This window comes from Takifugu flavidus, chromosome 4 (assembly GCF_003711565.1).
Source record: "Takifugu flavidus isolate HTHZ2018 chromosome 4, ASM371156v2, whole genome shotgun sequence".
Classification (NCBI taxonomy): Eukaryota; Metazoa; Chordata; class Actinopteri; order Tetraodontiformes; family Tetraodontidae; genus Takifugu; species Takifugu flavidus.
In genome coordinates this window covers 14168781-14194066 of record NC_079523.1, presented here as the reverse complement: position 1 = coordinate 14194066, position 25286 = coordinate 14168781, and the positions used below count along the sequence as shown (strand labels likewise).

Genomic DNA, 25286 nt, shown 5'->3' with positions numbered 1-25286 from the left:
GATGTCCAGCAGTGCCTTAAATAGGCCTAAGAGGGTGCAACAGGTGAAAATGATTAAAGCTGATCAAATGGGTGTGGAGGAGGGGCGTGGCAGAGTGAGTGGAACTTTCCACCTCAGCACGAGAGAAGAAGAGCAGGCAGTGACAAAATAAGTAGTACGTCTCTGGCCGGGCCTGTGAAGGCATGGGGAACAACTGACCACTTATTCACACCCAAATGAGCTCAGCCTGCTAACTGACAAAAGCTTCGTGTTTAACTCGTTGTTTCTCCGTCACCGGGTAAGCTAAAGTTATGAAGCTCGACATGGTTATATTTCAAAGTCTTGTGGTTCTAACGTGCCCAGATTCCATAGAATTGGACGGCGTTAAGCGGTCCAAAACGGGTGGTTCTGATCGCGAATCTGTGTGGGGGGAGGGGTGGAGCAGCCCCAGCCAGTGGGTGTGGGAGGGGCTGCCTGTGTGCGGCACATTCAGCGGGAAAATAACACGATTTCAAATGGCAGCTTTCGAATTTCCCATTGTACGTGAACCCACCGCCATTTCAATCGATCCAGTCCCAGCCTCGCGCTTCACTCCATTTGGCGCTTCACGTAAATACAAATCTACATCGCTCTGCTCGTTTCAATGACTTTCACAGCTGCTAAATGAACTAATTCAAGCTAAAGCTTCACAATCCCATTATTCCGTGTCTCAGTGTAAAGAATTGACCGCTTCTGTGTTGTTTCCATTACATTGCTCTCGTGGTCCACGTTGCTAATATCTGGTCATTCTGCGTGATTGATATTAACGCGCCCTGACATCAATAGCGTTTTATTTTAACATTTTTACCATCGTGCTGGTTAAGTTGTTAATGCGGAGGCAAAGTAACCTAAACCATTGTCGGCATTAAGATCTGCATGGGACTCCAAATGGCTAATGCTAATAATCGGTATTGGCATGTGGCGGCTAATATTGGCTCATTCGAAAATCGATCACATTTCTGTAATTCATCTGTCGATATCTCTGCATATGCTTCCATATATGTGATTGGTTTATGCACACTTTGAGTGCTGACAAGTTTGTGAATGCCGTTAAAATGCGCTTCTCTGCAGATACAAAACGATTTCAGAGGTTTTGCAGCTCTTGTTGGTAAGTAAACTGGAATAAAGGCCAGTAAAATCTGGGACCTGTTACTGTTTGAACATTCATTCTATGCTGACACATTTGCTTTGTGCAGATTTGCAGCTCCTGTTGACGTGGCTGGTCAGCGGCTGGAGCAGGGTTGGTATCTCTGTAGCTTTATTCATGGTTCAACACATTGTCCGAGGTCCAGCTGTCTCCAATCACTGATTGGTGGTGGTGTCCAGGGGTTTGTCATCGGCTTCTCTCCGGGCCTGAGTGCTGATGCCACCCTGCAGAACCTGCTCCGACAGGACGACCATCGTGTCTCAGCACGGATGGGTGAGAATATTTTACATTGCTGTTTTAAAGCGCTTCTTGTCTTTTGTCTTCTTACACACAATTCTATTGCACCTTTCTGATCTTTGACCTTTTGTAATTTCAGGGATCCCCTACTTCTCTGTTGTGGAGCACTTTCCTCTGCACCCCCGAGAAATTTGGGCCAGAGACGTATGTATCAAAAGTTCCGATCCTGACACACCTGCTGTCGATTGCTGCAACCAGGTGCCAGGTTTGTAGGTTTGATTGGCATCGTAGATCAGGTCCCAATTCCAGCACTTGTATGCTATTTGTAAATAAGCTATCAGTATATAGATCCCAGGATTGGATGGCTCCATCTTGCCGTTATTACAAGGACACGGATAATGCTTCAGTTGTGTGTTTGAGGTTTTCATGTTGACTAAATGGTTTCCCTCCATGGTGATTGTCTCTTTACAGTAAGTGCTGGTGATGTTCTACACAGCAGGAAGTCTGGGTTTGTTGTGCAGGAGATTATAGGTGAAGGAGCATTTGGGGAAGTAGCCAGGTGCCAAAACACAAATACAAAAAAGACTGTGGTGATCAAGTTCATCAAGGACTTCAAAAGTGGCCAAAGAGAAGTAAGGAAAAATAATTTACCCCTGGAAATCGTTCTTTCTGAAAATGGCAATAACCACTTCCTTGAAAACAATTGCTCTCTAGCCCATATTTTGGTCTCTTATCAGTCATGTTGATCCTTCACAGAAGGTGATATTGGAACGCATCCATTCCAGTCTCCGTGTGAATCATGCACACTTTGTGAAGCTCTTGGACCATGTTCACACAAACAGTCGGCTCTGTCTGGTGGATGAGATGCATTAGTTCAGGTGCCCTCCAAACCCATTCAATTACAATCATTGTTGAATGTTTATGTTCTAATCTTATTTCTAGATTATTCTATATTTTTATATATATATAAAAACATATATATTCTTGTTTTATCTCTATGCCTACATTCTAATCTTATTTGTATTTTATTTTTATTCTATTTCTATACTTTGTAAATACACCTGCTGCTATTTGTGTCTATATTCTATAGTTCTATACCTTCATGTCTATGCTGCTATTACAATTCAATTTCCCTTCGGGAATGAATAAGGTAAATCTTGAGTCTTAAACTGTTATGTTATAATGTCTGTGTATGGATTGTTTTTTTCTTTCAGTCACCAATGGAATATCAAGATGTTGTCTTCATAAAATCATATGATGTTCCCCAGTGTTTTAAAAGTTCTTTAAAAGTTTTTTCGGTAAGCACTACTTTTTTTTTTTAACCAGTTATAATTAATGTCATTGTTCCTGATTGATTATCTTTGTATTAAATCACTGATTCCAATGGCAGGCCAATCCAACAAATGACAAAAATGAAATGAAGGAGCGCAGGGCTCTTTATGACCTCCTGAAGAAGTTATTCCACTTTGATGAGCGTCAGAGAATCTCTCCTGAGAAAGCCCTGCAGCATGACTTTATAACAATGGGGCAACTGAGAACAGTGGGAGCCTGCAGAGACTGTGTGACATATTATTTCTATTGGATATCAGTGAGGTTAGAGGTTTTTGAAACATTTAAAGAGACATATAAAGCCACACAGCACAGCTAACTCCCACTACATAGCTGATTCTACTGAGTACTGTGTATCATTAATTAGATGTAATATTTGAGACATCAAATCCTTTAAGGGGGAAGTGTTCAAGGCAGAATCCAGTGAGACCTGTGGAAATTTACTGTATCACAAGCTTCTCACTTAACCTTGTATCACTGGAACTGACTTATGCATGTGCTAAAGATGTGCGTAGGCATTTAATCACATTTCCTGGTACCACCGTGTGACTGGCTCAGGAGGGTCCAGAACTTATGGAGAATATAATCACATCAGGTAATAAGATTGCGTCGCCAGTTTATCACATGATCATCTGAGCACTGTTGCTGACTTTTCTGGTGACTTTTCAAGTTCAATTTCATTTAATACCATCTTTGTTCTTTTTGAGTTATTTATACTTTAACAGACAGGCAGAAAAACAGATGTTGGTGGTGCAACAAGGAAACATGCTAAAAGGTCAATTTCATGATTTTTGCATGAAGGTCAATGTGAAGCCACAAAAACCAGCAAGATTTACCTTTTTTTCCCCGTATGTTTTCAGTTTATAAGCAGCAGATATGTTCCAACCAGTCTGTTAGTTGGATTACACTCTCAAATGTGGTGGACTCATGTAAGTGTTGAATTCCCCTCCACCAGTGGGGGGGTTTGATGGGCGCTGAAACCTTTGTGTCACTTAACATTCTAATCCTGCAAAAGATCCGGTTTGAACAACAGAGGTTCACTAAAACATTTGATCTGTAAAAGCTGTTGCAGGATTCTACTGACTGAATGAGGAGAAAATATTAAAAAGAAAGGTGAAAATTTAAAAAGGTGAGCAGCCCCTGTAAGGACTAATGCACTCCAAAATTAGCCCAGGTGCAGGGTTGCTATAGCAACAAGGTAGAAACATACACGAGAGCAGAAATTAGCAGAGGGGAGTATTGTTGTAGCGGAGGGGAGTATTGTTGTAGCGGAGGGGAGTATTGTTGAAGCAGAGGGGAGTATTGTTGTAGCGGAGGGGAGTAGTGTTGTAGCGGAGGGGGGTATTGTTTTGTAGCGGAGGGGAGTATGTTGTAGCGGAGGGGAGTATTGTTGTAGCGAGGGGAGTATTATTGTAGCAGAGGAGAGCATTATTGTAGCAGAGGAGAGTATTGTAGCAGAGGTTGTAGCAAACGATTCAACAGCTGAGCAAACTGAAACATTAAAATGGCCATAAACAGGATGTCAAACAATATGGATGACCCCTCTGCATTTGTAGAGGAGCCCGACCTCAGGATAGGAACTTTCCTTTCAGAGTCCCTCCAGGTGATGGACTTGCTGGGGGAGGGTGCATCTGGTCATGTGACCAAATGCTTCAGTACTAAAACTTGTGAGATGGAGGCTGTGAAGATTAAGAAGTTTCCTGGTCTTCCTGTAGAGAAAAATGAGCTGGTCATCCTTGAAGAGCTGCGGAGTTTGGATCCGGACACCTCCAATATCCTAAAGTGGAAGGAGAGCTTCACATAGCAGGATCACATGTGCATGAGTCATGAGCTTCTGGATCAGGACCTGCACAACTATGTCAAGGCCAGAGGAGAAGGCCTCCTCATTCTGGAGTTGAAATCAGTCATTCGGCAGGTGGCAACGGCCCTGCAGCATCTGCGCTCCTTCAAGATTGTTCATCTGACATCAGGCCTGAAAATATCATGATTGTGGACCGGAGACAACAGCCAATCAGAGTTCGTCTCCTTGACTTTGGCCTGGCATTTCAAAGTGGAGACGGTCCTTGTTTTCAAGCTACAGCATACAGAGCTCCAGGCTGGGCATCCACCCCCCCACAGAAGCAATAGATATATGGTCTACTGGTGCAACACCTGTGGAAGTCGCTACAGCGTCCACCATTTTATTAAAGGAAGAGGAATCCGATGAGCTGAGCCAAATCATCCAGTGTCACGGCCAGCCGTCAGATGAGATTCTGGACGGGGGAAGGACACTGCATCTTACTTCTGCGAGCAAGTCGACGGTGAACATCGCTGGAGGTTCAAGACACCAAGCGAATATGGGAAGAAAAAACAGGTCTCCAGGCCCAGACATTCACCAGCATCAGACTGGATGATGTACCAGTGATCATGGCTCATGGAGACCCGGAGGACAAAAACCTGTTTGCGGACCTGCTTAAAAGGATGATGCAGCTTGACCAGGATGAAGGCATCACACCGCTGGAGGTCCTGCAGCATCCTTTTCTCAATGAGAGCTCCCCTCAGGGTCCACTGGAGAACAATGCTGTCAGCCTCCCAGGCCCTGATGAGCACTGGAGGGATGTAAGTTTGGAGTCTTCTTCAAGGCAGCCAGGAGCACAGGAGGGGGACGCCTGTGTAATTGAATTTCCCAGTGACTTGGCTATCGATGTCCAGTTGGAAACCAGCTCCACACACAGTGGTTACGGCGACTGTGAGGGAAACATCAACTCAATTTCAGTTTGTTTGGATGTGGAATCAGAGGGGAGCACTGACAACAACCAGCCTGACCTCCGCTCAGAGAAGTGTGGCCTTTTTGGCCGACTGGTCAGACTGTTGAGGAACATCTTCCATTGCTTCTTCTGAAATACGTCGATGTGTATATGTCTCATTGTGTTTCTACTCTGGTGAATAAAAAATAAAATATGATATGATTGTCAGCTATTGTCCTAAATTTGAGAAAAGATATTCATGAAGCACACACACAAGTTCCTATGTGTAGGAGTTGATAGACATAATACATTAGCCAGCTACCCCATCATACGGTGGCCGAGAGGTGCAAAACACTTTAACAGCGGCTGAAAAAATTTACAAATAACTTTTTCTATCGGAAAGGGAATCACCGACCCTTTGTTGGGCCAATGGATGCGTTCCGTCGGTGCAGTTGGTAATTCCCTTTCTGGTTGAAAAAGGAGCCAGCTGGGAGGTGCAAAACATTTATACAAGCGGCCAAAACAAATTTACAAGTTACCTTTTCGGCCGGAAAGGGAATTACCAACTGTATCAGCAGTTGAACCGGAAGCGGATAAGGAGTTCATGGTGACGTGGGATGGACGGCAGGCGCAAGACGGAAGGACCAGCCGCACAGGGGACATCTCAACAGCCGGATAATGCTAAGCAAAGTAAGTGTAGCATAGCCGTCGCTATCTGAAGTACGTACAACTTGAATCAGCTGTACCATTGGTTAGCAGCTGCTAACTTTCTGTAAACTTGGCTTTAATTTCAGCAGAAAAAACATTTCCCAGCATACAAGAAGTTCCTGGAGTACAGAAATTCCAAATCCAAGGAGCGTCAGTCTTATAACTACGGGCCAAGAAGAAGACATTGGGCTAAGGAGTGAAAACACGTCCAGGTCTGTTGTACTGGCTGTATTAGCTTATCACTCAACTGTCTGACTCGGGGTAACTCAAAAATAGATCTATGTAAGAACTTATATATTTGAGACAGGAATCTGTGCATAGATTTTAAAGCATGTAGCACTCGTGCAAGATGAGACGCTTTGCTGAAGCAACTGGGCACGACAGTGCAACTACTGTATCTGGAGGGTAGTTTCCAGTCATGTTCGGCTAACTATGGAACTGTTGACATAAATTAGAACATGTTTCCTCCATGTTCTCCATAATTAATGGGAAACACTGGTGTATGTATAATCTTTTGTGTTACTTTGTATAGTACATGAAATTAACCGTACCTTTTTCATTTTTTAGATAAACATTGGAATGATGGTGCCAAATGGGACTGCTCTAAAACCTCTAAGAGGGAGAACACTCCCGTTATTTGTAGACCCAGAAATAGAAGCACCTGACATCCTGAAACAGGCCGTCCAGAAGATGAGGACATTTAACCGGGACACTCCAGAAGGAACTTATGTCCTTTTGTATCCAGACCACATCCAGAAGGCGAGGCTGCTGTGTCTGTGGAAGACATTTTGATGTTTACAACAGGGCTGACATCACTTCCTCCTTCTGGGTTGGAACCGTTGCCACGAATAGAGTTCCTGGATGACTCTCCATTCCCAATGGCAAATACATGTTCAAATGTGTTGAAATGACCACTCCTGGAGTCATGCAGTGTGTTTAAGGCACAAATGGACTTTGGAATTCAAAATAGTCCAGGATTTGGCTGTTTATAAGCCATATTGGATGACCCCTGGAGCCTGGACTCTAAAAATGTTTGTTATGCCGTTGGTGCACCTAAAGGTGTAGTTGCAAGTGTTTTTCCTATGACGTTAAAGTATGAGGCTGTTTTGTTTTTTTGGAGGGGGGGGGCAGTTTTAGATCCATCATTCTGAAACTGTTCTGTTCATGAAACACTAGTAGTTCAGGATTGTACCTATTAAAAAAAGGAAATTCATGCTCATTACTACGCATTATGTTTATTCATATTTCCCACTTTAAAATAATGATGCTGCGGATGACAAATTAAGACACTTTGTGTACAAGTTACACCTTTATAATAAATGTCTTTTCAATCATAGCTGAGTAATTTCCTTTAGTTTCAGATACAGCTCAGTTGCAGACTGCCAGTACTCTGCCTTCTGTAAATGATTGCTCTGCATGGCCAAGTCCAGGTACTCCTGCATGTTTGCATCCCCACATGGAGCTCTTCTCAGGTGAGCCTCAGGAAAAGCATCCAGTTGAGTCTGTTCAATTTGAAATCCACAGTCTCTGGAGTCAACCTATGTTACACAGAAGATATTATTACATTTATTTGAAAAACCAAATAAATGCAGACAATCTACCATCAAATATTCCCGGTGTGGTAAGTAGTAGAGCTCATTGGGCACTCCTCCTGGACATGATGCTGTTCTGGAGGGCCGGATCCTGTGACTGTTCCACAATCCAACACACTCATCCAAGTCCTTCTGAACAACATCACCAAAGCAGTATCTCAGTAGACGCTGATGCTCATGACTCCCGTTGAAGTATCCGGCGTCTCTAAGGTCTGCAAATAGCTCCATCCAGAACTGACTCCTACCGAAATTGGTAAAATAAATGATAATTTTAAGCATATACATATGTATAAGTGAGAAGGACAACTACAGGAGGAAGATGGAAAACCAGCTGCAGCAGAACAACATCTGTGGGGTATGGAAGGGCCTGAAGACCATCTCGGGCTTCAAGGAGCAGAAGTCCCAACCTGTGGGTGACCGGGGGTGGGCTAACGACCTGAACTTGTTTTTCAATAGATTTGATCAGGTACCCACCCCTCCCCCAGCCCAGTCTCCTCTGCTGCTACCCCCGCCACTGTCTGTGCCTGCAACCCATTGTTCCTCCTGTCCCCCCCCCTCCCCCTCTCTCATGAACTTCAGCTCACACATTCCTGACACTTCACACCCTGGCCCATGCCCATCCCCCCCACCAACACCTCCCTGCTCCAGCCTGTCCCTCACACCACACCAGGTGAGGAAGGCCCTGAAGAAGAACAGGGCCAGGAAAGCGACGGGTCTGGATGGCATCAGCTCCAGGCTCCTGAAGTCCTGCGCAGACCAGCTGTGTGGGATCTTCAGTCACACGTTCAACCTGAGCCTGAGGCTGGGGAGAGTGCCACAGCTGTGGAAGACGTCCTGCATCGTCCCAGTGCCGAAGACACCGCACCCCAAGGAGCTCAACAGCTACAGGCCGGTGGCTCTGACGTCTCATCTGATGAAGACGCTGGAGAGACTCATCCTCGCCCACCTGCGCCCACTGGTGAGCTCCTTCATGGACCCGTTGCAGTTTGCCTACCAGCCGAGCATCGGGGTGGACGATGCCGTCATCTACCTCCTCCACACCTCCCTCACTCACCTGGAGAAGGCTGGAAGCACTGTGAGGATCATGTTTTTTGATTTCTCCAGTGCATTCAACACCATCCAGCCCAGGCTGCTGGGGGACAAACTGGAGGTAGCTGGGGTGGATCACCACCTCACAACATGGATTCTGGACTACCTTACACAAAGACCACAGTTTGTGAGGGTGAAGGGCTCCCAGTCAGATCGGCTTCTCTGCAGCACCGGTGTCCCGCAGGGAACAGTTCTGGCTCCTTTCCTGTTCACCCTCTACACCGCGGACTTCTCATACAGCACATCTTCATGTCACCTCCAGAAGTTCTCTGATGACTCTGCTGCTGTCGGCCTCATCACTGATGGGGACGATACGGAGTACAGGGAACTTATTCAGGGCTTTGTGGACTGGAGCCTGCGGAACAACCTCCAGATCAACGCTGGCAAAACCAAGGAGCTGGTGGTGGATTTCCGCAGGCGTAACAACCCCCCGCCTGCACCAGTGAACATCCTGGGAACGGATGTTGACGTGGTGGAGTCCTACAAGTACCTGGGTGTTCACCTAAACAATAACCTGGACTGGACACACAACACAGACGCCCTGGTCAAGAAGGGCAACAGCAGACTGTTCCTGCTCAGGAGGCTGAGGTCTTTTGGAGTGCAGGGACCCCTCCTGAGGACTTTCTATGACTCCGTGGTGGGATCAGCCATCTTCTACGGGATAGTCTGCTGGTCCAGTAGCATCACGGACAGGGACAGGAAGAGGATGGACAGACTGGTGAGGAGGGCCAGCTCTGTCCTGGGATGTCCCCTGGACTCAGTGGAGGTGGTGGGAAATGGGAGGATGATGGCTAAGCTGTCATCCATGTTGAACAACACGTCCCACCCCCTACAGGACACCCTGGCAGCTCTGGGGAGCTCCTTCAGTGAGCGGCTGCTCCACCCTCGCTGTGTGAAGGAGAGGTATCGTAGATCTTTCCTGCCAGCTGCTGTCAGACTGCACAATAAACATAACAACCGCTAACACAATCTGAATATTATATATTCTGATATGTATATTATATTCACCCTCTGTACTATGTACAGGTACACAGAGGCCGAGTATCCATTTATCTGGATTATTGTAAATATTCACCCTCTTTGTATATTCCATTTGATTTCTATTTGATTCTATCTTACCGTATTTTCACGACTATAAGGCGCACCTAAAAGCCTAGAATTTTCTAAAAAATCTACGGTGCGCCTTTTAACCCGGAGCGCCTTTTGTATGGATTACGGTAATATTGGTTAATCGCGGCTACCGTAGTCAGTAGGCGTGGCCGAGGTAACAGCAGTAAATTCAGTCCCAAACCATTTCTGTCTGTAAAGACCCCAAAATGGCTCCTCGCAAGAGACGCGCTTTTGACGCAGAGTTCAAACTGAAGGCTATCAGTCACGCAGTTGAACACGGAAATAGAGCAGCGGCAAGATAATTTAACGTGAACGAATCAATGGTGCGGAAGTGGAGGAAGCAACAAGACGACCTGCGCCAGGTAAAGAAGACTCAACGGAGCTTCCGAGGAAACAAAGCAAGAAGTGGATTAACAAAGGAACTCCAGCCGCTAGATATTGGTGTCAACGGGGCATTCGAAGCTAGACTGCGAACTGCGTGGGAGCGGTAGATGACGAACGGCGAACACACGTTCACCAAGACGGGGAGACGGCGCCGAGCGTCATACGTCACTATCTGCCAGTGGATCGTAAATGCCTGGGCATCGACCGTGGTCCGAGCTTTCAGGAAGGCAGGGATTGTCACTGAAATGCCAGACAACACCAGCGACACCGACCCTGATGACGACTTTGACGAGACGGAGCCGGCCATGTTGGACGCCGTATTCGCACAACTGTTCAATTCGGACACCGAAGAAGAAGAATTCGAGGGATTCCTGGATGAGGAATGAACTGATAAAGTGATCTTTACGTGTTCTTTTGTGTGTTTACAACTTAACAAGGCTGGTCATACTGTGAATATGGAAATTACCGTTTGAACAACGTTGTTATATTGCTATTGTTATATTGCTATTGCTATCGCTTTGCACTACTTCGAGCGTTCGAGTTACCGTATATTGTGTTTGCATTAACGTTTGATTTACCGCAACGGTACTACGTGATAAAAATGTTGCACTAAATCGAAGATTTATTAAACTCCACTATCCACTTGTGATAAAAATGTTGCACTGCCTGTTATAACTCGCTGTTATTAAACGAACTGTGTTACGCGAAAACACTACGTCACTCGGGAAAAATAATAAAACAGCTGTTTATTCGTTTTGGGAGTGAATAGAGTTGTGAGAACGACGGTTTGTATTCTATTAATAAAGTTCGACTGACTTATCTGGCTGTTTTATTGACATTCCTTTTAGCGCAGCTCGATCTAGTGAACGCGTCATGAAACCACAGGCACTACGCAGTTTCTATGCTATGCGCCTTATAACACGGTGCGCCCTGTGTATGAAAATATTTCTAAAATAGGCTGTTAATTGAAGGTGCGCCCTATAATACGGCGCGCCTTATGGTTGTGAAAATACGGTATTTTTCTCTGAGTGCTCTTGTTGCTGTTGTTGCACTGTAAATTTCCCCATGTGGGACAATAAAGGATCTGAATCTGAATTAATGAAGTAAAAGGTAAATGACTTGATGAAGGCCATTTACCTCCCCTTTCTGAATATGGACCACCAGGACTCAATCCTCTGGTTATTTGTGGATGAGCCATACATGTGGCTGGACGCTCCAGAGTAGTGGTCTCTGTGGTGGTGGCGTAGGGTGCACTGAATTGCAGCCATGATCCCGTTCTCCGTGCCGCAATCAGTCCTCAATCTCATGGGAACGAGAGAGAGGTTTCACATGCATGACAGAAAATAGTGGCCGATCACACTTGGGTCATTATTTGAAGGCCCACATGTGAGCCACAGCACTTTGCGTGAAAATCCATCAATACAGCCGGAAAGAGCAAAACCAAATGGCTTAAGTTTATCATAACCATCCGCGTGCCACATATAGTTCGGTCCCATGGAGTGGTAGGTTCTTCTGACAAACCTTCTCCGCGCTCTCCTCTCGCACCCGCGAGGATTGAGCTCCTGGAGCAAATTCATCACGCGATCCTTCTTCACTCGCAGATTGTACTTTTGTTTGAGTACTTGCCACATCGTACGGTAGCCAAACAGCTGTCCAGGTCCACGAAGTTCCAGTCGGATGGCCCTAATGATGCCGTTTGTAGAGGAGGAATCCTTTCTGCGATATAATCCGGCTCCATTCAGTTTGCTTTTAAGCGACCTCAAGCTGATGTGCACACCGTGTAAACTTGACATCATGTCCACGATTACATCGTAAGAGTGGCCCTCATGAAAGTACTTTATGCACTGCTGAAGCAGGTCTGGTCCGTCCCCTGACGTCCCCTGTGCGGCTGGTCCTTCCGTCTGGGCTTCGGCATCTAAAAACGCCAAAGACCGACCACAGAAACCACAAAACGGCGTCAATCTGCTCAAATGTTCGCCACAAAACGGGCAAAAGGCCACTTGCCTACCGTCCATCCTGCGTCACCATGAACTCCTTATCCGCTTCCGGTTCAACTGTTGATACAGTTGGTAATTCCCTTTCCGGCTGAAAAGGTAACTTGTAAATTTGTTTTGGCCGCTTGTATAAATGTTTTGCACCTCCCGGCTGGCTCCCTTTTCAACCGGAATGGGAATTACCAGCTGCACCGACGGAACGCATCCATTGGCCCAACAAAGGGTCGGTGATTCCCTTTCCGGTAGAAAAAGTTATTTGTAAATTTGTTTCAGCCGCTTGTAAAAGTGTTTTGCACCTCTCCGCCACCGTAGCAGAGCGATGTAGAAGATTTGTACTTACGTGAAGCGCCAAATGGAGTGAAGCGCGAGGCTGGGACTGGATCAATTGAAATGGCGGTGGGTTCACGTACGATGGGAAATTCAAAAGCTGCCATTTGAAATTGTGTTATTTTCCCGATGAATGTGACGCACACAGGCAGCCCCTCCCACACCCACTGGCTGGGAGCTGCTCCACCCCTCCCCCCACACAGATTCACGATCAGAACCACCCGTTTTGGACCGCTAAAAGCCGTCCAATTCTATGGAATCTGGGCACGTTAGAACCACAAGACTTTGAAATATAACCATGTCGAGCTTCATAACTTTAGTTTACCCGGTGAATACTTTAGCTTACCCCATATCTTCTTTAATAATACAAACCATAATTCAAGCACAGACAGCACACCCACAAGTCCTTACACTCACACACTATTCAACACAGTTGACTTCCATGCAGCTACAGAATACACTCTTTATATGCCTGCAGACTTTGGCAAACCATTTAGAGACTTTAACCCTAAACACGCCTTTCTTTTTAGAAGGTGATTTGCTGCTGTTTTCAGAAGTGGTGGCATCAGAGTAGTCACTACTGGAGACACCCTCTGATGAATAGCTGTCAGCTTCAGAGGATGCACCATCAGAAGTTCCATTACTGGAGACTGTTTCTTCCTCACATAGTGAGGTAGCATTGTCTACTGAGGTATCTACACAAGAAGTATCACGAGTAGAATCTTCAGAGGACTCTTGTTGCGAGGACTCTATGTATTCCACTGGGCTCTCCGTGGATTTAGTATCGGTGATTTCCTTCTGTGAGGACTCACTCTCTTCTTCCACTTGGGACTCCGTATGTTTGGCCTTATTGGCCTCCCCTTCAGTGGACTTCCTGTTACTAGCAAGGCAGAGAAGCTCCTCTGAGAAATTACTGTCTTTTTCTTGTAAGGTCCCAATGATTTCTTTTTGTGAGGGCTCACAGTCTATTTCCTCTAGAGATTTTGTGAATTTTCCCTTCAAGGACATGATGGTTTCTACCTCGGAGGACTCGCTGGTTTCTGCCTCAGAGGACTCGCTGGATTCTGCCTTGAACACTTTTGCCTTAAATGATTTGATGTCTCCTTCTTTGGTGGGCTTCTTTTCCTTCTCCAAAGTCTTTGCCTCTTTCTGAGAAGAGCTTATTTCTGACTTTTTGTTTCTCTTCTCATTTGAGTTATCAGCTGAAACCTCTGTGAACGCCAAACTGTTCATTTTTTCACACATTTTCAAGCTGCAAAAAACACATTGTGTAAATTAAAAAATGTACAATAACAAAATATGCATTTTAATGCTAATGACCAGAAGGCTTTAACTGGTACAAATATTACATCTAATTAATGATACACAGTTCTCAGTAGAATCAGCTATGTAGTGGGAGTTAGCTGTGCTGTGTGGCTTGATATGTCTCTTTAAATGTTTCAAAAACCTATAACCTCACTGATATCAAATAGAAATAATGTCACTCACTAGTCTTTGCTCTCCACTGTTCTCAGGTGCCCCATTGTTATAAAGTCATGCTGCAGGGCTTTCTCAGGAGAGATTCTCTGATGCTCATCAAAGTGGAATAACTTCTTCAGGAGATCATAAAGAGCCCTGCGCTCCATTTCATTTTTGTCATTTGTTGGATTGGCCTGCCATTGGAATCAGTGATTTAATACAAGGATAATCAATCAGGAACAATGACATTAATTATAACTGGTTAAAAAAAAGAGTGCTTACCGACAACAATTGCGTTAGAGAATATCTAAAAGACTGGGGAACATCATATGATTTTATGAAGACAACATCTTGATATTCCATTGGTGACTGAAAGAAAAAAACAATCCATACACAGACATTATAACATAACAGTTTAAGATTCAAGATTTACTTTATTCATTCCCGAAGAGAAATTGAATTGTAATAGCAGCATAGACATGAAGGTATAGAACTATAGAATATAGACACAAATAGCAGCAGGTGTATTTACAAAGTATAGAAATAGAATAAAAATAAAATACAAATAAGATTAGAATGTAGGCATAGAGATAAAAACAAGAATATATATGTTTTATTATATATATAAAAATATAGAATAATCTAGAAATAAGATTAGAACATAAACATTCAACAATGATTGTAATTGAATGGGTTTGGAGGGCACCTGAACTGATGCATCTCATCCACCAGACAGAGCCGACTGTTGTGGTGAAAATGGTCCAAGAGCTTCACAAAGTGTGCATGATTCACACGGAGACTGGAATGGATGCGTTCCAATATCACCTTCTGTGAAGGATCAACATGACTGATAAGAGACCAAAATATGGGCTAGAGAGCAATTGTTTTCAAGGAAGTGGTTATTGCCATTTTCAGAAAGAACGATTTCCAGGGGTAAATTATTTTTCCTTACTTCTCTTTGGCCACTTTTGAATTCCTTGATGAACTTGATCGCCACAGTCGCTTTTGTATTTGTGTTTTGGCACCTGGCTACTTCACCAAATGCTCCTTCACCTATAATCTCCTGCACAACAAACCCAGACTTCCTGCTGTGTAGAACATCACCAGCACTTACTGTAAAGAGACAATCACCATGGAGGGAAACCATTTAGTCAACATGAAAACCTCAAACACACAATTGAAGCATTATCCGTGTCCTTGTAATAACGGCAAGATGGAGCCGTCCAATCCTGGGATCTATATACTGATAGCTTATTTACAAATAGCATACAAGTGCTGGGATTGGGACCTGATCTACGATGCCAATCAAACCTACAAACCTGGCACCTGGTTGCAGCAATCGACAGCAGGTGTGTCAGGATCGGAACTTTTGATACATACGTCTCTGGCCCAAATTTCTCGGGGGTGCAGAGGAAAGTGCTCCACAACAGAGAAGTAGGGGATCCCTGAAATTACAAAAGGTCAAAGATCAGAAAGGTGCAATAGAATTGTGTGTAAGAAGACAAAAGACAATAAGCGCTTTAAAACAGCAATGTAAAATCTTCTCACCCATCCGTGCTGAGACACGATGGTCGTCCTGTCGGAGCAGGTTCTGCAGGGTGGCATCAGCACTCAGGCCCGGAGAGAAGCCGATGACAAACCCCTGGACACCACCACCAATCAATGATTGGAGACAGCTGGACCTCGGACAATGTGTTGAACCATGAATAAAGCTACAGAGATACCAACCCTGCTCCAGCCGCTGACCAGCCACGTCAACAGGAGCTGCAAATCTGCACAAAGCAAATGTGTCAGCATAGAATGAATGTTCAAACAGTAACAGGTCCCAGATTTTACTGGCCTTTATTCCAGTTTACTTACCAACAAGAGCTGCAAAACCTCTGAAATCGTTTTGTATCTGCAGAGAAGCGCATTTTAACGGCATTCACAAACTTGTCAGCACTCAAAGTGTGCATAAACCAATCACATAAATGGAAGCATATGCAGAGATATCGACAGATGAATTACAGAAATGGGATCGATTTTCGAATGAGCCAATATTAGCCGCCACATGCCAATACCGATTATTAGCATTAGCCATTTGGAGTCCCATGCAGATCTTAATGCCGACAATGGTTTAGGTTACTTTGCCTCCGCAATTAACAACTTAACCAGCAAACACATTGTGTAAATTAAAAAATGTACAATAACAAAATATGCTTACTTTTAATGCTAATGACCAGAAGGCTTTAACTGGAACAAATATTACATCTAATTAATGATACACAGTACTCAGTAGAATCAGCTATGTAGTGGGAGTTAGCTGTGCTGTGTGGCTTGATATGTCTCTAAATGTTTCAAAAACCTCTAACCTCACTGATATCAAATAGAAATAATGTCACTCACTAGTCTTTGCTCTCCACTGTTCTCAGGTGCCCCATTGTTATAAAGTCATGCTGCAGGGCTTTCTCAGGAGAGATTCTCTGATGCTCATCAAAGTGGAATAACTTCTTCAGGAGATCATAAAGAGCCCTGCGCTCCTTCATTTCATTTTTGTCATTTGTTGGATTGGCCTGCCATTGGAATCAGTGATTAAATACAAAGATAATCAATCAGGAACAATGAAATTAATTATAACTGGTTAAAAAGAAAAAGAGAGCTTACCGAAAACAATTGCGTTAGAGAATATCTAAAAGACTGAGGAACGTCATTGAAGTTCTTTAAGTTCGCTGGACCATATTCAACTGGTGTCTGAAAGAACAAACCCAACAGTTAGTGAACATCCACTTTTCCTGCCCTCCCAGCATTTCAGCAGATAGGAAAAGGATTTGAGATGTTAGACACAAATTCAAATATCCTTGGACCCTTGGAAATAGTATGAGTGAGTAACATATTTATGTTAGCAGTGGTGGATAAGATCAGGATCAAAGTGCAGAGAACATGTGCTCACCTTTAATCTCCATGAATAACCAGATTGGTTTGCCACCTTTACAAAATATCTGCTGGTGTATCTCCCAGCATTTAATATGTAGTTTGGGGGCATACCCAGTAGATCTATCATGTGTCTCATCTTGTTGGATTGCAATAGCTCTCGTGTGTCACTGCCAATCCGCGTGTTCTTTAAATGAAGACTTCAAGCAAACAAATGCCAATTTCAAAATGTATTTAGCAAATAGAACCAATTCAAGATACAAATATTACAGAGCTCCGGGCCAGTTCATAACCCTAGCAACAACAGAGTTAATTGTCAGGGCATGAAGTCTGACAACCTAACTATCCCTTGACCCAGTCTTTTATAGAAAAACATATGTAAATTATTGATGCTAATTCAGTCCAATCCAGTCCTTCTTCTTGGATGACCTCATCTTCTTCTTCCAGCCTCCTTTGGTGTTGGTGCAGTCCTTCTTCTCCTCTATCTTCCCTAGATGGCCAGATCAGAGGTCTTATTCCTGCCGAGGAACTTATCAACACCAGTAAACTATGCTGTCACATTTTACGATGGGGGTCTACCACTCTCCGTCTGACTGTCTCCTTCTGGCCCCAACCGTCCAAACAACATTCATGTCAAGGAAGGGTCAACTGACTTGCTTATGTTTATTCATACTAAAGATTATATACTATCCCTAACTTCTAAACTAACTGTAACAGAAAACAAAAACATATAGTATAACACATGCTAACAAGATAAAAGATGCTAACAAGATATAATAATTCTCTTCAATCCCCCTTTTGGCCTAGCCTACGCTAGGCCAATATAACAATTGATTGACCGTTCCCTTTGCTGTAATCAAGAATAATAGAAGTTTAATCATGGTGCCATCCTCTTTGGATGTTCCTGGATCTGTCCAAGCGTTCCCTGTGAATTACCTGCTGGGGTACATTGATTCCAGTGATACCAGAGTTAGGGTTAATGTGTTAGGGTGTTAGTATGTTAGGATGTTATGGTTAACATGTAATGTTCACTCTGCAACTTCAAAGGGACCAGTCCACCCGTGCTCCGACCACTTTCACTTGATGACTCTCAGGAGGACCCACTCAGCTGTGTGTGGAGTTCCTGGATCCTCACTGACTGTTGTTACAGAGGTTGCCTGTTGGGAGAAAACTGAGAGAGTCGTTTTTAGTTGAACAAAATAAGATTTATATTTCATACAAGTGCTGGGCTGGCCTATGGATTGTAAATCTTTATTCTTAAAATGAGTTCCATTATCATATCTACTTCGTTTGGGGAAACCATGTGTCGGATTAATCAAAAATTTAATAACACTTTTTGCATCTTCTGCTTTCACGGGAACCGCCTCTGGGCAGCCAGTGTATGCATCCACTGCCACCAAGAGGTATCGGAACTCATTGACCCTGTCTATCATGTCAGTGAAATCTATAATTATTTCTTGCCCTGCCATGGGGGCAACTGGAAACTTGCCCTCATGTGGTCGAATTGTTGATTTTACATTAAAGTGTGTGCATATTGAACATTCTCTGATATAATTTTCTACAATGGCTGGCAAAAATGGATGCCACCAATGTGTGGTTTCCCGCAGTGTGTCAGGCCGTGGGCCTCTTCCAGAACGGCATCTACCAGACCAGGTCTTCCGTCTGGGCCCCGCCAAATTCCTTCAACTTTCACAGCCCCCCTTTTCCTTTCAAACTGTTTTTTCATGTGGAGAAGCTTCTTCTTGATCACAACTAAGTCTTTCCCTGTCATATCTTGGAAGAATTTCCTGAACTGTTTTCTCTGCCAACAACAAATTGTAACTTGGTTTATAACCTGCCTGCTGCCTTCTTTGCTCCCTGATCTGCAGCCTCATTACCTCTTCCCTCCAGAGAGTTCTCTTTGCTGTGACCTTTGCACTTTACGACTGCAACCTCTGCTGGTTCCATGAGTGCCTGTGTCAGTTGCCTCATCTCTGCCTCATGTTTTATAGGAGATCCTGATGCTGTATTAAAACCTGCCCCCAACCATTGACATTGTTCTAACTGGATAGCTCCCACTACATATGCTGAATCTGTATAGATGGTCACTCTCTTTCCCTTTGATATTTCTAATGCTCTAATAACTGCCTTCAATTCTCCGAGTTGTGCTGACTCTTTACCTGTTAGGTTTCCTGTTTCCACTTCTTCAAAATCTTCTTCTAATTTTCTAACTATTGCATAGGCAGCTTTCAGCCCCTCCTGTGGGTTTCTGAAACAACAGCCATCTGTGAATAGTATTTCATCTGGATCCTTTAACGGCTCCGCCTTAAGATCTACTCTAATTTTTTCATCTTTCTTCGCTTTCTCCTCACATCTGTGTGGTTCACCCTCTCCCATGCCATCTGCCATGTTGATCCCTTCATGTGTGTATGTTATGTGTGGTGCCGTTAAAATCTTGTCCATCCTGGTCTGCCTAAGTGAGGTCATGGTGAATGCTGCTGAGCTGACCAGTGATACCACACTATGTGTTGTAAGAACTGTCAGAGCATGACCCATCACTAAATGTGCTGTTTTCTGTAAAAGTTTTGCTACCCCTGCTACATACCTTACACATGGTCTATTTTAAATGGGGTCTAGTATTATCCTTGCATACATTAATACTTTCCTGTCACCCCCTTTTTTCTGAAAGAGAACACCATTTACTGTATGTTCTCCTTCAGAAACATCCAAAAAGAAAGTATCCTTATATTCCGGAACTGCCAAAACATGCAGATGTCGTGAGTGCCTGTTTAAGGGCAATGAACGCTTTCTCTCCCTCAGTTGTCCATGTTAGCTGGGCTGCCAAATCATGCATTCCCTGTTCATTCACCATTGCACGTAGGGGCGTAGTCTTTTCTGACTATGCAGGAATAAAATGTCTACTATAGCTCGCGAGACCCAGAAATGACAACATTTCCTTTACAGTCTCTCATACCACTCATCCTGTTCAGCAAAGTCGACCTGCGCAGCCACACCTTCAGGCCCAACACACAAACACGGTGATGTAATCATCCAGAAATTTCCCTATAACTTTTCTCTAAACGCATCCTGATACAACTCATTATTCCCACGGTCGTAAAATAGGGTGACATGATAAGGATCAACTGGTGGGGCAAAGGGACTTAGCATCGACAACCAGGTGAGGTCTCTGGCTCAAGTTCTCCCCAATAAATGTCCGCCCACACCCCCTGTTCTGGAGAGGGTGTCGGACTCATCAGAATTTGTCCCTTCACACCTTGGTGTGAAATACAGCAGTTCAGTTTCAGTCCATTAGGAAATTGCACCACCAGACCTTTGTCTCCACACAGAATAGCTGCTCCTGTCCTCACAAGGAGATCTCGTCCCAACAGGTTGATAGGGCAATGTGGTGAAATGACAAAGGGTGCAACACAGTCTGTCTGGCAACACGAGTCACTAATGGCCCAGAAAACGGCAGTCTCTCTGGTCTCCCTGAGAACCCCACAAGCTCGATGGTGTCAGATGAGATCGGCTCCGGTGATAAATTCCATGGGATGGTGGAACACTGCCTGGTACCTCCGCGTAGTTGTGATATGGACAGTCCCTTTGCCAATGACCATACCCTTTGCAGGCGTGACACTGATCTTGGCCTAAGTACCCACCTATCAAGCCGTATCCCTGCCCGCCGCGTCTCCCACACATGCCTCCCCTTGGACTGACCCAATACGGGTTTATCAGAGCAAAATCTTGCTGCGGACCTAACTGATCTGGCTGCACCTGCCGAGGAAACCACTGAACCATCTGTTTCTCTTCCTTTCGTTTATCATTAAGCTTTTTCCGTGCCTCATCGAACTGCATTTTTAGGAGCTGTTCCTGCGCTGTCACCACCCCCTCTTTCTTTCCCTGTTGTTTAGCTTTATATATGTTGATGTGGTGAGAAAGATGTCTCTCCCAGACTTCCGCTGTGCTGCTGGAAGGTCGGGATTTCCTTCCATAGTTTCTTTCACTGATTGTGGAAGTCCTAAAATTATGGCCTGACGGAACAAAGTGTTGTGTAGATTATCTGAGCCAGGATGGCACCCTGTGGCACACATCCATTCCTCTTTACACCTCGCAAGGAATCCATGTGCCGACTCACTTTCCTCCCACTTAAATCTTAAGTTCTGCATTGCTCCTGGAGATACTGGAAATATCTGTCTCATAGCCTCACACACCCCTGGTTGCACATGGGCCAAAATGTGCAGCATTAGGTCTGTCTTTAATGCCTGCTGCTACCTCGACCTTATCCAAATCCCAGAGAGACACTTGTCACCCTAAAATTCCTCTAAAGTCTCCCACCGCCAGCTGCATGCTCTGTGTTAAACTAAAAAGGCTGGACATCCACTTGCCCTGCCCTCTGCAGGTGGGGGCATCTTATCCACCAAACAATTAATGTCTGTGATAGCAAACGGAACATATACTGGTTCCTGTCCTCCTGTCCTATTCCTGTTTGACCCACCTCCTCATTGTTTATGGCCCTTGTCAACGGTTCACCTCTATACTCACACTCACTCTCTTCCCATGGTTCTAATTCATAATTTCCCATACTTGAACCTGGATCTTTTTCATATAATTCGGTCTGAGATTCAACAGGCTCCTGAAGCTCCAATTCCCCAATAAATGTAGCTGGAAGTTTAAGGGTGTCTGTCTTACTCTCACTCTCCTCTTTATCACTGCCATAAATCAGTCTTGTCTTCTCCTCCCTGCGCTCAGCCCTGGCAAATCCTCCTGAGAGATCAGCTCTTTTCACTTGTTTTGTTTGATTGCTAGGTGTTTTAAAGATATTTAATGCAGATTTTTGACTGTCCTGTTTTTTTAAATGTAGTCTGTTGGGAGATTTTAGGGTGAACCACCTGGGATTCTTCTCTAAATTCAATTTTCCCAAGCTATCCTCAACCTCTTCCTGTCTCTGTTTGATCCTGCTAACCTGTCTCTGAAGTTCACCCACTGTCTCACGTAACTCCTGTATTTCTTCATCTCTGTCCACATCTAACTGACCACTGTTAATAGTCAAAACTGGCAATTGATATGGGGGTGGGGAAGAGGTAGTAGGTAATGATGGGTAAAGAGTGGTGTTAAGTGTCAGTGTCTGATTTAGATCTTCTAATGGAGGCTTCTCAACATTAGGCACTCGTGTGACCCCCCCAGATCTGCAATAGTGCACCGCTGCACCTGCCACAGCCACAACATGTATCCTTCGACGCTTGTCTTCTAACTCCTTACCCTGTTTTTGCCATGATTTTCCTGCTATAAAACCTTTGGATTTTGGATTATCAAGATGATCCTGTAATATGGTGTGAATTTCTGACTCCCACTTACACAATGCTTCAGCTAAATTAACCTTCACCTCTGGAGGGGGAAGTATCTTTTGCTTATGAGCTTCTTTCCACAACTTTTTTATTGCATGCTCCATTCTCTCTCCCTGTCCTCTTCTTTCATGCCACTCACCACCTGATCAAGAGTCCACTTCCACTGTTCTTCCACAGACCGAGGATAGGGAGAACATTCTCCCTGATCCCTACACGCTTTACCACACTCCAGTTCCATCTTTAACTATGCTCCCAAGTGAGATTGAATGTGAATGACTCCAACGGTCAACTCAATGCCTCAGTGAAACAAGCTTTTAGATCAAACGTCTTCGATCCGGTTCCACTCTGGGGGTTAATTCCCAATGACAAAGAGCCTTTTAATTCACGTTCACTCTGGCACTTTTCCAACCCACACAAAAACACAAATATCGGGCGTCGGGAGTGTCCGTCCCGTCAACTGCGCTCCGAGTCCCAACCCAAATCTTTTTCATATACAGTGCTGTGTATACAGCAATACTAACCGTCTATTCCCTGTGTTTTCAACAGTACTTCCGGCCTCTAACCGTCTATTCCCTGTTTTTTCAACAGTACTTCCGGCCTCTAACCGTCTATTCCCTGTGTTTTCAACAGTACTTCCGGCCTCTAACCGTACTATTCCCTGTGTTTTCAACAGTACTTCCGGCCTCTAACCGTCTATTCCCTGTTTTTTCAACAGTACTTCCGGCCTCTAACCGTCTATTTTCCGGACTCGAACCGTAATTCCTGCAGTCGTTTCAATATTTTCTATATTTGTATCTGGAATTTATAACTAGGACACTTCAATTGACAGTGACGACAAATTTGGAAATTGCCAATGTGCAGAACTTTTGATTAAACAGGTGTCTGCTTACCTTTTATTAGGGATCCCTTTGTCGTCAGTTGTCCTCCGAAGTGACCATTGTTGAATTCTTTGCCTCAGATGACTTCTCTGTCTTCATCACGTCGGGGTCACCAAATTGTTGGATCGCAATACCTCTCGTGTGTCACTGCCAATCCGCGTGTTCTTTAAATGAAGACTTCAAGTAAACAAATGCCAATTTCAAAATGTATTTAGCAAATAGAATCAATTCAAGATACAAATATTACAGAGCTCCGGGCCAGTTCATAACCCTAGCAACAACAGAGTCAATTGTCAGGGCATGAAGTCTGACAACCTAACTATCCCTTGGCCCAGTCTTTTATAGAAACACAGATGTAAATTATTGATGCTAATTCAGTCCAATCCAGTCCTTCTTCTTGGGTGACCTCATCTTCTTCTTCCAGCCTCCTTTGGTGTTGGTGCAGTCCTTCTCCATTGTCTTCTCAGATGGCCAGGTCAGAGGTCTTATTCCTGTCCAGGAACTTATCAATCACCAGTAAATTATGCTGTCATGTTTTACGATGAGGGTCTACCATTTCCTGTCTGCCTGGCTCCAACTGTCTAAGCAGTATTCATGTCAAAGAAGGGTCAACTGACTTGCTTATGTGTATTCCTACTAAAGATTATATACTATCCCTAACTTCTGAACTAACTGTAACATAAAACAAAAACATATAGTATAACACATGCTAATAAGATAAAAGATGCTAACAAGATAAACTAATTCTCTTCAGTATTTACTGTCTCTGTGACATGGAGCATTGGAATATTTCAGCTGCAGCCAGCAAAAACCCATCAGAATGACTGCTATCGGTGGGAACCGCAGGTCATTTGACTTTAGTCAGTCTGTTAAATGTTATAGGATTTATTGCAATCTAATAAAAACTATGAATAAATGTGGGAAATAGGAAATAAAAAGAAGCAAAATGACCAAATAAATCTCCCATGAATACAGTAAATTTAAAGATGAGAACCTGCTGCACTGTGCCGTGCCCCTTCTCTATTGAGAAAAGCCCAAGTGTGTCCTTCAGTCACCTCAGACATTCAGCCAGCTTTTAATACCTTTGTTCAAGCCCAGAACGCCCTGGATTATTCCCACTGAAGATGGAAAAGCAGGTGGAAAACATGAGTTATTGTTAACTGTACTGGTGTATGACTATAGCGCATTACTGGACCACTATAAACTTGTTGTTTGTGGTTTTTCTTTCTTTGTGGAGATTAAAACGTTACAAATAAATTGCACTGGTTCAGCAGTTGATCTTTTGTTCTTATTTGACCTGTACGACACAATTTCACAAAGCTAAACATACATTTTTACAGAATAGTTTTATCCTTCCGATTACCAGCACCAGCTATTCAGAATATATAATGTAGTGCGTTTTAAAATGAACTGAATGATGTCTGACTATTCTCTCCTCTACCTGTCCTCCCCCTTCTCCTCCTCTCTCCCTACCCACCCACCCCCATCCATGAGCAGGAGGCCCCCCCCCCCCATATGAGCCTGGTCCTGCTCAAGGTTTCTTCCTGTTAAAGGGGAGATTTTCCTGTTGATTGTTAGGGATCAGGCCCTGGGATTCTGCATAGCACCAAGTTTGACTACAACAGACATTACAAATAAAGATGATTTGATTTGATTTAAAAATAAAAGAACTGCGCCTGAAAATGAAGCAGAAGCAATAAAAACCCAACACCAGCGAAGCTTTCGAAGAATCTCAGATATTGATGAAAAATTCTGGAAATCATGATGGAGAGATATTTTTCTCATGGCTCAAATTCCACAGCTATTAAGTGATTAAATGGATTTAATGGTGATATTCTGGAGTCCACAATTTCAGGTGAAGTTACACTGGGGAACAATTTGAAAATATCCTGTTGAAATTATTCTAAATTATTCTGATTAAAAATAAAATTGGCACGCTGATTCCAAAATTATCAGTCCTTTCCCCCCAGCCCGTCAAGTTTTGAAAGCTTCTCCTCCAGATCAGCAAATTTCCCCTAATGAGCTGGAGTCAGACTGGCCAGCTGATGACAACTA

General features: G+C 44.0%; 2 protein-coding genes and 2 long non-coding RNA genes across 5 annotated transcripts in view; 3 read left to right on the top strand and 1 right to left on the bottom strand.

The window, feature by feature from the left end:
• LOC130523764 (uncharacterized) overlaps nucleotides 1-16117 on the bottom strand; it is a 43566-nt gene extending 27449 nt beyond the window's left edge. The window contains exons 1-9 of one of the 2 annotated variants that reach the window (XM_057029280.1): nucleotides 15980-16117; nucleotides 15848-15891; nucleotides 15668-15761; nucleotides 15439-15564; nucleotides 15072-15232; nucleotides 14826-14947; nucleotides 14402-14488; nucleotides 14150-14313; nucleotides 13014-13913 (exon numbers count right to left, since the gene is read on the bottom strand). In XM_057029280.1, the coding sequence (XP_056885260.1) occupies nucleotides 14455-14488; nucleotides 14826-14947; nucleotides 15072-15232; nucleotides 15439-15564; nucleotides 15668-15761; nucleotides 15848-15891; nucleotides 15980-16043 (645 nt within the window). In that variant the 5' untranslated portion in view covers nucleotides 16044-16117 and the 3' untranslated portion in view covers nucleotides 13014-13913; nucleotides 14150-14313; nucleotides 14402-14454. Of the gene's footprint in view, nucleotides 1-13013; nucleotides 13914-14149; nucleotides 14314-14401; nucleotides 14489-14825; nucleotides 14948-15071; nucleotides 15233-15438; nucleotides 15565-15667; nucleotides 15762-15847; nucleotides 15892-15979 lie in introns of those variants that run through there. The other variant, XM_057029281.1, reaches the window with a different exon arrangement.
• LOC130523766 (uncharacterized) lies at nucleotides 183-2724 on the top strand. The gene is made up of 8 exons (XM_057029284.1): nucleotides 183-277; nucleotides 1090-1126; nucleotides 1215-1258; nucleotides 1345-1438; nucleotides 1542-1667; nucleotides 1874-2034; nucleotides 2159-2280; nucleotides 2617-2724. Exons 4-7 carry the CDS (start codon nucleotides 1435-1437, stop codon nucleotides 2273-2275), a joined length of 408 nt encoding a protein of 135 aa, XP_056885264.1. The 5' UTR covers nucleotides 183-277; nucleotides 1090-1126; nucleotides 1215-1258; nucleotides 1345-1434; the 3' UTR covers nucleotides 2276-2280; nucleotides 2617-2724.
• LOC130523770 (uncharacterized) lies at nucleotides 2998-5685 on the top strand. Its single transcript, XR_008950007.1, has 2 exons — nucleotides 2998-3660; nucleotides 4447-5685. It is a non-coding gene; the product is annotated as an uncharacterized LOC130523770 (long non-coding RNA).
• On the top strand, nucleotides 6137-7499 carry LOC130523771 (uncharacterized). The gene is made up of 2 exons (XR_008950008.1): nucleotides 6137-6377; nucleotides 6733-7499. It is a non-coding gene; the product is annotated as an uncharacterized LOC130523771 (long non-coding RNA).
• Nucleotides 16118-25286: the final 9169 nt, after the last annotated feature.

What these genes read in the sequence shown, in the direction of transcription:
- LOC130523766 (XM_057029284.1), top strand. An exon ending in TTGCTGCAACCAGGTGCCAG is followed by an intron (nt 1,668 to 1,873) that starts GTTTGTAGGTTT and finishes GTCTCTTTACAG; the next exon opens with TAAGTGCTGGTGATGTTCTA. An exon ending in TCAAAAGTGGCCAAAGAGAA is followed by an intron (nt 2,035 to 2,158) that starts GTAAGGAAAAAT and finishes GATCCTTCACAG; the next exon opens with AAGGTGATATTGGAACGCAT.